This window comes from Arachis hypogaea, chromosome 14 (genome assembly GCF_003086295.3).
Source record: "Arachis hypogaea cultivar Tifrunner chromosome 14, arahy.Tifrunner.gnm2.J5K5, whole genome shotgun sequence".
Taxonomy (NCBI): Eukaryota; Viridiplantae; Streptophyta; class Magnoliopsida; order Fabales; family Fabaceae; genus Arachis; species Arachis hypogaea.
Window position 1 is genome coordinate 133,914,645 of NC_092049.1, and position 11,749 is coordinate 133,926,393.

Genomic DNA, 11,749 nt, shown 5'->3' on the forward strand with positions numbered 1-11,749 from the left:
AAAAACACTAAAAAAATAAAAAAATATTTTTATATTATTATATCTAAATATAATTAATAAATAAAAATATTTTTTACATAAAATATCCAAATATAAAATTACTTTTATTTCTTCGTAAGATTTTTTAAAAAAATAACTCAAAAAAAAAAAAAAAAACCCAAACAAGCCCTTAATAAACTTATACGGATGTAACCAAGTTGGGTTGGTCTAGTGGTTAGCTCACTAGTCCGCTTAAGCAAGTGTCGGGGGTTTGAATCCCGCCTTGTACATGCAGCAACCCATTGGCCAGCGGTAAACCCTTAAATGGTGCTCAGTACCGCGACGGATTAGTCCTTGACCTGCCGGGTTGGGGGATACCTTGGGAAACCAAAAAAAAAAAAAAAAAAAAAAAACTTATACGGATGTACCTGCTGGAGAAAGGAAGGGCATATTGGTCATTGCACATCCACAAAACCCTATATCGTCGTTCCCTGGAAAACCAGCTCCTCTATTCTTCTCCGATCTCCATCTCCCAATTCCCAAACCCTCCAAAACCAGCTACTTCTATCTAATATCTATGTCGCAGCAGCAAGGTCAAATTCCAATAAATCCCATGGTTCCCCAGCAGAACCCAATGGCACCATCCATTCCTATGCACATGAACATGCACATGCATATCCCCAACATGAACATCAACATGCCCATGCCCATGAGCATGCCTCTTCCCATGCAGATGCAGATGCACCATATTCCACTCCCTCACCACCAGCTTCCGCTCCAGGTTTCCTATGACTCCTCCATCGCCGGAACCCCATCGTCCGGCGGCAAGCGCCGCCGTGAGGACGAGGCTCCCGGCACCGCCGCCGATGCAGATTTGTTTGCGGCGAAGCGCGCCAAGGGACAGGACGTGATATTCAGGATTGTGGTTCCGTCAAGGCAGATCGGGAAGGTCATTGGGAAAGAAGGTTGCAGAATACAGAAGATTCGAGAAGCTACCAGAGCCACCATCAAAATCGCCGACGCTATAGCTGTAAGCACGTAATTTGTTTTTTCATTAGTGTCTTTTGTTGCTGAATATTGAGAGAGGAAAAAAATAGTTCGGGGAGGTAACTTGGGTAAAATCTTGGTTAGGTTTTTCTTCTGTTTGGGATCCCTAATTTGGATTTGGAATTTGGAACCAAGTTTGGTAGCTCAGAAAGCGTGTTTATCTTTACTGTTACTAATCTGCTATGATCCGAGACATTATGCTTCTCAGCTATGCTCTGAAGCTTTTGAAATGTGCAATTATGCACACTTGCACAGTTTAAGACAAGAAGGGACTCATATTAACGTAGTTTTATGCTTGGGCGGATTTAAAAATATTCATGTTTGATTTTGCTTGATGTGGAAAATACATAGAATTAAGCTTTGATGGAGGTTTTGTGAAGACTCTTGAGCAGAATGGAGATTGGGTTGTGTGCATTCGAGCAGTAAAAAAGAAGGATAATGTAACTACTGTAAGAAGTAAGAACACAATTTGAGTGACAACAAATTTCCTATAACAGTATAACTACATCAGTGTACAAGGCTTTTTTTTGTTCCTCTTTTCTTTTTTCACCTGGTCTAGGATATGATTATTGAACATATCCAAGTCACTGTATAGTGCATGTTTGAGGCAGATAGTCCTATTAGATAATTGGAAGAGGAAATAAATGGGAAGATAGAGCTGTGGAGACAAGCTTTGGAAGCAGTTTTCTTTATCTTTTATCATTTATATTTTATATTAATAAAAGTAAGACAAAGTATATAGAATTAAAGTTTCACAGGAAGCTTATGATTCCTAGCTTAGAGGTGCAAATTGGGAAGATATAATAACATAACAATTCAAACAGTTTGTGTTTCTTGGTTTTTATCTACTTCTACTATACATAAAAGGGATAGGATAGTGTTGGTGGCCATGTTTTCCTTATTCCTCTCTTAAAGAAAATATCATAAAATATGTTTTACATTCCAAGACAATTGATTTAAAAATCAAAACATTTATCAGGTTGACCAATTCTACATTTTTTACTATTACAACACATTTAATTTAATGAAAAAATAAAGGGTGGATTAATAGGACCCAACCTAAGTGGATGAAACAGAAAGGAGCTTCGGGTGTTAGTTGTGATTAAGGGACACCACTCAGATTCTAGGGAGAATTTTACCATACAACTATAAGATAATTTCTACTTTATTGTTCTGAGTAATTATTGTTTGCTGAACCGTCTGGGCAGAGACATGAAGAGCGTGTTATCATTATTAGTTCTAAAGACAATGAAGAAAAGGTTACTGACGCAGAGAAAGCTCTAGAGCAAATAGCCAATTTAATTTTGAAGGTAAAGTGATCTTGAGTGAGTGATTTTACAATGTTAAGCTTTTCACTCATTTACATTATGACTTGAATTCATTGACACTACCGTTAAAAAAATGATCTAGTATTATTATTCATTTTATATATGCATATAATTTAAATATTTATATTTATATTCTGATAGAAAGTGTATATTTTATTAATTCATAACACTACCATGTCATTACTCATTTACTCTATCTATCAACTTTTAAATTGATGTGTGATAGAGCAAAGTTTTGGAAACAATACATACTCGTGAGTCATGAATCACAATTTGGAAGATCTTTTTTGCATGATCAACTATAATATATAAACCATGTTCGGTATTTTAACCTAATCATTGTTGAGTACTTATGCTTGGTACTTTACCACTTAGAAATTTGTGTCCACTATTTTGAGACCAATATGCACGTAAGTTAGTAATTTTTTTTTGTTGGCCCTACTGGGTGCTACTTCTGTCCGTCTTTGCCAGTAGATGAATTGATGAAGTTATATTTCTTATAACAGGAAGATGATAGCAATCTTGAAGCATTAAAAGTTGCAGTAGGACATGTGGCTGCCAATACAATAAGACTCTTGATTGCTGGGTCCCAGGCAGGTGGATTGATAGGGGTATCTGGTCAAAACATTGAGAAGTTGAGGAATTCCTCTGGTGCCACAATTACAGTTCTTGCACCAAACCAGTTGCCTTTATGTGCTTCTGCCCTTGAATCTGATAGAGTTGTACAGGTTGGATGTCTAAAATGTTGCTCATCCATTTTAATTATGGAAGATTAAGTGTTTTGACTTAATTTATATTAAATTTTTTTTGGGGGGGGGGGGGGGGTTCTGTTATTTGAATCTTCATGAAGTATACCTGATTCTATGGTTTAAATATAAAAAATGATTATTTGAATAATATATTATTTTTATTTCTTAGATGAAGGATTATCTATCTAATTTGGCCGAATCAAAGTTTTAGATGTATTATGAAATCTTAGACTAAAGATAATTTCTCTCCTTGATATGAATGCTGCTATAATTAGTTGGATCTAAATATTCTAAATTTTGCTGGTAAATTCTCTTATCAGCAAACTTATAATTTGATGTAGATCATTATACATACTTATGTCTGCTCTTAAGGGGATTCCAAATCTCTAGATGCTTTACTCTGTAATTCTTTCAATTATCTGATTCTGCAACTGAATTTCAATCAACATTCATCTTAATTTAGCTATCAGGAGATGTTCCTGCAGTAATGAAGGCTTTGGAGGAGATAGGTTGTCAACTAAGGTGTGGTAGTGAACTTTGTATAATCTTCAAATCTGCTTCCAATATATATTTGAAATTTATATTGTTCTCTTTTGTGTGTGACATTATATATCTACTCATTGTTTTAGGGAAAACCCCCCGAGACAAGTTATTTCAATCAGCCCAACATATAATTATGCTGCAATTCGACCATCACAAACATATCTTGATCCAACTTCAGGTTATTTATTGTTTTCTATATAAGAACAACTTTCAGCTGCCTTTTTAGCAGTTATAAGAAGTTTTGGATATTGTCTTACAACCACTTCATCTCTAGGACAACCAATCTTGCAGTTGATTATGTTACGTTCGAGATGCTGATTTCGGAAACAATGGTTGGTGGGTTGATTGGTAGATGCGGATCAAATATATCAAGGATCAGAAGTGAGTCTGGAGCCATGATAAAGGTTAGTGGTCTAGTCTCTTCTACTGGGATTGAAGCAGATCCATGGCTCAAGTATGTGAGCATCAATTTGAAGGCCTATGTCGTTTTTTTGGGGGGGCTACTTGCATTCATGTTATGATGCTACTAACATAAGCATAGGATCAGAAACATGTCACAAATGAAGTGAATATATTTGAAACCATTTTAAGACTCAAAATTGTAAAACATAGAGTCATAAACTCAGACATACCAATATCCATTTTGGACCTATATTTGTGTTCTACCTTTTTGGTGAAAAACTTTTCAGTGCTTATATTGAACATGGACACTGCATTAGGGAACAAAAAAGTTTTAATAAAACATTACCAAGTATGAGGAAATTGAAATTCTGCATTACTTGAATGACTATTATGGAAAACCTTTGAGGATTTTGTGATTAAGTTCTTTATTTGAAAAAGCAATTAGCATGTTTTATTACTTAATTTATTTCACCAATTCAGCTGTAGGTAACTTGAGAAATCAACAGTCTCATAGATTTGGTTGTTGTTGACATAAAAGTTAAAGGCGAGTGGTACATAAATCAAAGAATGTGTTTTCTTATATTCCATTATATATGGTGTAAATTAAATGATTGTTGTTGAATTCAGTCACTATTTATAATACTCTTTACTGTCTTTTCTGAATTTGCAGAACTGATTTATACCTTAATCGATTGCAAAACTATTGCAGGTTTATGGCGGAAAAGGTGAACAGAAGCATAGGCATATTCAATTTGGAGGCAGTGCTGAACAGGTGTCTCATTTATTACTGACTATTAGATAGTAATCTTCCTTTTTAAAAAAAAAATGTTAAAATGTATTTTTGGTCCATATGCATGACATTTTTCTAACTTGGTCCCTCTATCAAAAATGTTTTGGTGTTAGTTTTTACTTGTCCAAGAATTTTGAATATATTTTTTATTGTTTATTGCTGTAAATTTGTGGTATTGGGGAAGTCATAACTAACAAGCATTTTTCTCCCCTTGGTTTTGGACTATTTCAATGCTTTTCATACTTTTTGTTGTAACTTGACTTTTTGAGCAGGTAGCATTGGCAAAACAGAGAGTTGATGAATATATATACTCTCAGTTGATACAACAAGCTGGCGCTCAACAATCGACGTAAGTAATCAAGAATTTGGTCAACTGAACTTGTAAAACTATTGTTAGAGTTAGCAAACAAGAAAGAGCCTTATCCTTGTAATAGCTACATTTCTTTACTTCTTGTAATTAACCCTTTTTTTCAAAAGGCAAGATTTTGTGGCTCATTGACAGTGCAAAATTGTTTAGCGTTCTAGTTGATTAAATTAAATTGGTCTTATTAAATGATTATTGGATACAAGGTATTCACGTCTGGCTTACATTTTTTTGTTATACCCTTTTTTTCACAAACAGATGTTTCTAAATAAAGTTGCAGCTTTTTTAGTTTACTTTGCTGGCTTGCTTACATAGTTACATTATTCATGTCATGCTCGATGTGCGCCTGTGCGGCTGCTCGCGCACACGCATATGGAGCATAAATTCATCTCATGCTGTATCTGTGAACACCTGCCATGATTTCATCTGAAATTAATAGATTTCTGGTATATTCAGTTGCCAAAGATGACAAACCTCAAAAGATTCCTGTCTATCACTCGATCTACTGCCATGAATCCCAGATATGTTGGTTCCCTTCCCCTTGCCCTTGGGTCTGGTGCTTGTTTATGTTAATAAGATTAAGATGTTGACTTAGTGGATAGCTTTGGTTTGCCGTATATTTAATAATGTTATATTAATATATTAATATATTATAATTGTAGTGGATATTCAGCTGTTTATTTTGAAACTTCTCTAAGCATGTATCATATGAATTGTTTTAGTATAGTTCAAGATATATATGTTTTCTAGTATAAAAATCTTGTGTTTACACATTGAGGTTTTGGCCTAGCTTTGAAATTTTTTTTTTAAGACTGGCTTTATGAGTTTATGCCGTCTTACATGCTATTATTCATTTATTTGTGACTAAAGGGTGTTGCTAAGGCTTTTGAAAGCCGTATGTCCGTAAAGTTATTTATGGTTTACTTTAAATAAATGATTCTCATAAAATGAAAGAGAGATACTGTGTATGTTAAACTAAAGTGCAAAATGGAAAGATATTGTGCTCAAATCAGAGTCAGTTTTGATGATAATGATGTCAAAGGCTACCTATAGATGGAAATATTTTTGCTGGAAGAAAGAAGGTTAGAAAGCTTCAAAGTCAAAGGGGGTGGAAATCCTTAAAATAGAGCCAAAAGCCCAAAAGCATAAAGAAAGAAAGAAGAGGTAAAGTTTTTACTTTTTAGGTTGATCATTTTCATCAATCATTGTTGCTTGAGAGTTGAGATATTAGTCTCTGAGGACCACGATTAAAATAATGCAAATTACAGAGTTCAGACAAATGAGCCGAGCTTCTAGAGAGCAGAATAATTTAAATTTAAAGATGATCATTTAATCATTTGTAAATTCTCTCACTATCATAATTAAAAGCTCTTGGTTAAATTTTATCTACACTAGAATTTAAAATTTTCTTCCGCCTTGAGACCAATTATCATTACATAATACATATATAACAAATGTATTACTTGCGGCCAACCATATATCTTTCGTATAAATTACGATTCAAACAAACGATATCTTTGATTGTTGAAAACATTAATTTGAAGAAGAAAGCTCTTTATTAGATAAAATATTAAATACACATTGAATAGTTCAGCTTTGAACAATTTTTTTTTTTTTCTAAATGCAAACCCCGTTATTTATTGCTTGAAAGGAATAGATTTGGTAAATGAATTCACTATGTTAGGTTTCTCGTGTCTATAAACCTCGCGCAGACTCTCGACTTACGTGTTGTGTTATTTGTTTCACAAGATTAATACATTTTCTTAGGGTCCAAGCACGCCCTAATAGTTATATTTGTAAAATTGAATTATATCTTCTGTAATCTTTTCATCATAAAGAATAAAATAAACTCATTAATTTTCTTATAAAAAAAGGCATAAATCAATTAGATAAAGAAAATATAAAATAACACTCTGCTCTTTTGCAATATATCTATATGCCACTTTCTTAACCTCTATCTATAAATTATACGCTCTCTTTTACAAGATTCAAATAATATACACTTTAGTCTATTTGACCAAAATATTTTTCAATAATCACTATATATATATTAATGATAATTGTTTGGTTGATTTAAACAATAATAATAATAATATATTAATTACTAAGTTTTATTTATTTTATCATTAATATTGAAATGTATAAAATACTTTAGATTAAACTTTTTGTAACAAGTTATTTTTTATATTATGTTATAAAATATTAAAATAAATAAAATTTATTACAAAAATAATATATTATTATTATTATTATTATTATTATTATTATTATTATTATTATTATTTAACTTGATTCAACCAAATAATTATCACTATTATATAATATAATGATTATTGTACGGTATATTGGTAAAATAGACTACAATGATATTATATTAATTTTGCATGAAAAAAATGTTCATTTTATATAAAAAAAAAGACAATATTATTTAGATATTTCGCAAAGAAAAAGAGTGCCATTAAAAAGAAAAGTTTTAAAATCCACTTTTTTTTGTTTGTCAACTTTCTTAACTAGTGCCTAAAAATTATACAGGAGCACTTTTAAGAAAATAAAATAAAAATCTTCAAGTAATTAGGAAGATTTAAATGAAAACCTAGTCATTGATTGATGGCTCCCTTAGTCACTTTTGTTACGCTTAGGTGAAAGTATGGCAGTGGTTAATTAATGCACGTTTTAAGGAAGTCAATGGATAGTAGCAAAGTAAAACTGTAAAAGTCAAGACTCAAGACAAACTTGTTCTCAAATTTTGATAAAAATTAAAATACACACACAGAGTGATAACCAGAAAAAGAAAACGAAAAAGAGAGAGAGAGAAAAAAAAAAAAAGAAAAAAGAAGAGAACTCCACATGAAGAATTTTCATCAATTTAATGCATGAGATTGAAATAGAACAAAATTCACAAATACTATTCTACACGAGAAGAAACAACCAATGATGACTAATTTAAATTCATTACTATATGTCAAAGTCTTTATGACGTTTGTGTGATGATGTCAAGCCATTACAACTTAGATAGCATTGTCAAGTGTCAACTAAATAATATTTTATCTAAACTAGATTTCACGAATTTCCATTTATTAAAAATGTGGATAAAGGTTCAGGTTATCTATAAAATTACTTATATATAATTAATATCGCTTCAACTAGTTTCACAATTTGTATAGGTATTATAAGATTGAATATAGTTTAGAGCTCAATTTAGAATTTGACTTTATATTTCGTTTGCAAAACTCATTCCTAAATTGTATTATTAGAGCTAATTTTACAAAACTCTTACAACTAACCGTGGGAAGAAAAAGCAGCGAAAGAGACTCCCTCACTCCCATATACAACAAGAAACCGGATTTATAAAACTACTTTAGATAATGTTAAAAAACAATATCTAAAATTATCTTATATAATATAATATTTATAATTTTATATACAGAATATTAGTAATTATATATTTATTATATTTAAAATTATATAATTATTCTCATGATAATCAATAAATATTAAATAAAAAATTTAAAATATTTGAACTGATTTTTTTATTATTTTTCAAATATGTTTAAACTCCTTTATATTTAATTTTGAACTATTTGATGACATATTCATAGCTTGGCATGCTTCTTAATCCTCTATGGCATATATCACGTGAGATAAATTATTTAATCATTCAAATTATTTTTCAACAATTTTATTATAAATAATTTAAAATTTGATTCTCTTTTACACAATCTAATTATGTAAGTTAAATATTTGTTTTTTTGGTATATATAACTCATACTTTTCTTTTGCTTCTTTTCTTTTTTGATGCGGATAAAACTCATACATTTATCTTGTGTTAAAACAAAATTATATTACAAATATCCAAATCTCTTAGCAGATTACTTTTATCTCGCCTTTTTTTTAAACCCTAATTATTGGATGCTAAACAATGCACGTATCTATCGCTTCTGTTTGACTTAATATTTGAGAAAATTGGGTCTAAAGGCCAAATTGTGGAATTGTGATGTTTCTGAATAAATTATGAGAGTATGGTGTTTTAAAATGAGTAAAATGAAATCCGACAGCTATCTATCCAAAATTGGTATCTTTGTAAAGAAATAGTCTATGATCTCCGCGCACACTTTATTTGTAACATCCGGTGTTTAAATTCTGAAATTGCTATTTTTATGAATAGTATTTGGACCAAGAAAAAAAGGTTCCACATGACCAATATTTCTATCCAAAATTTCATAAATACTTCTTTAAAAGAAAAAAGTATACTTATGTACGTATCCGCTGATATATGCATACTGTTTTTGCAACCAAACGATAGTTAATCATACAGTCTGAGGAAATCTGACTCTAATAATATAGCTGGGGGTGGCAACGGAGCGGGTAGGAGCGGATTTTTGCTCTACTCGACCCCGCTCCGCCGTACAACAATTCGCATAGAATTTGTCCCGCTTCTACTCACGGATAGTAAAACGTTGAAGTCTAACCCGTTCCTGCGGGTACCGCTCCGCTCCTACTCGCCTCTATAATTATTAAAATCCAATAAATAAAATTAAATTTTAAAATTTATATAACTATCATCACATACATAACATAAATTAAAGTAAAAATTTAAATATGATACAATATTATTAATCATTTACTAATTATTTTATATATATTATACATATTATATATTAAAATTATATATATTATATATATAGCGGGACGGGTAGAGGCAAGTATTACCTAAACCCGACCCCGCCTCACCCCTCCTAAGAACCCGCTCCGAACGGATTGGGGCGGGGTGGATACTCTCGGGTTTGGGTGATATTGCCATCCCTAAATATAGCAAGACTGTTGGCTCATCGTCATCACTACAAACTCAAAACCTTAAGATATTAAGTCAATAGATCTTTTATTTTATAATTTTTTTTATGTGAGACTAACTTCGTACATTTCTCGCACTTAAAATATTAACAATTAAAACTATTTTCTCTAGCAAATCATACATTTTAAATTTTTTCCGAAGAGTTAAACCTCAAATACATTTCATCCAAGCCTCAAATTAGTCAATAAATTGTTAATTAACTCAAGACGATTACTAAGTTGTTTTTCAATTATTCATATTAATTCGTTAAGTATTTTCAGTTAACCATATGCTAACATTGCATGTTGATATATGGGAGTAGATCCTGTCCAATAAAAAAAATTGTCATGTATAAGAATATAATTTCACCACGTATAATGATGTTGACATAGTGATTAGTGGTGTATATGGTATATCGCAACATAATTTATCCATATGTATATACATGTTATCGTTATAAATGAAATTAGAGTATTCATATAATGTTTTAATATTTTTTAATATTTTATTTTTGGTGACTTAATATTTTTTAATATATAAGTTAAGCTATATTGCTATTATTTTTCATGAATAATTTGTTGTATGATGAATATTTTAAAATAGTTTTTTTTATGTAAAGATAATTTTATGAATAAAATATTATTTTAATCTTTAGCATTTGGACTAAATTTTTAAGTTGGTTTTTAATATTACAAACGTTCTATTTTTGTTTCAAAAAATTTTAAATGAATTTAATATTGTTCTATGTTAAATTTAACATGAATAATTAATAAAGTGAATGTTGTAGATGTTACAATTTTATCAGTTATGTTATATCTTTTTGTACGGATTAAAAAAATATAACTAAAATTTTCTTCTAACACTTCTTTTTCTCAAATTATTTTTGTATAAAATTTCAAATTCTAATAATTAATTATCAATACTCCAAAATTAAAGAAAAAGTTTTTACACTAGTGATCATTGGTAGATCGATTTTACTTATAAATTGAAATCGAATGTTATTGGCTTTTCAATATACGAATTATTCGTATCAAATTTAAAGGTGGAATAACATTAAATTCGAAGATAAATATAACATTTAAAATATTAGATATTGTTACGGATCCGACCCACGGATCCCGCATACCCGGTTATCCGGGGACAACCCGCTTCGACCCGAAGGCCCAAAAACCGGCCCTTCTAAGCCTCTAACCAACTTTCGAACTCAAATATCTCCCTTATCTTAGCCAAATAAGATAAGATAAAGATATTCACCATCGCCTATAAATAAGAGGACCCAGGTCCCTCCAGGTATTCATTGATTCCTCACACCTTCTACCTCTCAGATCCATTCTGACTTGAGCGTCGGAGTGTCTTTGCAGGTACCTCCCCCCACTGTTCCAGTCAAGCAATCCGGTTCCAGCTTCGCCCGCGGGTTCCCGATCCACCCTTCAAACCGTATCAGAGACATCTCGTACATTGGCGCCGTCTGTGGAAAACCTGCGCCAGCTGGGCCTGATGGGGGACGCCCTAGAGGAAACCCCCTCAAGCCAGAATGACTCTCAACTGATTAACCCAACCCCCGAGCACCGTGAAGCCACAAACCAAGCGAGAATAGCAAGCACTGTCCAAAACGCGAACGATCACGACGTCACGGACCGACGACATCCTGAGAAAGCCAGCGACAAAGCTGCGCAGATCATCCAGGATCTCTGCCTCCGAGTTCAGGAACTCGAA

The 11,749-nt window shown here is 31.8% G+C and overlaps 1 protein-coding gene across 6 annotated transcripts; it reads left to right on the forward strand.

The window, feature by feature from the left end:
• Positions 1 to 381: 381 nt before the first annotated feature.
• On the forward strand, positions 382 to 5,960 carry LOC112744311 (flowering locus K homology domain). Of its 6 annotated transcripts, none has more exons than XR_011871431.1 (9): positions 382 to 1,009; positions 2,235 to 2,336; positions 2,861 to 3,082; positions 3,567 to 3,625; positions 3,733 to 3,824; positions 3,921 to 4,050; positions 4,529 to 4,820; positions 5,111 to 5,187; positions 5,659 to 5,960. XR_011871431.1 is itself a non-coding variant. In XM_025793890.3 (9 exons), exons 1-9 carry the CDS (start codon positions 557 to 559, stop codon positions 5,669 to 5,671), a joined length of 1,194 nt encoding a protein of 397 aa, XP_025649675.1. In that variant the 5' UTR covers positions 382 to 556; the 3' UTR covers positions 5,672 to 5,960. The 6 variants fall into 6 exon arrangements, 1 of the variants encoding a protein (XP_025649675.1); XR_011871429.1 differs by having other exon boundaries at positions 4,758 to 4,820; XM_025793890.3 differs by having other exon boundaries at positions 3,938 to 4,050; positions 4,758 to 4,820.
• Positions 5,961 to 11,749: the final 5,789 nt, after the last annotated feature.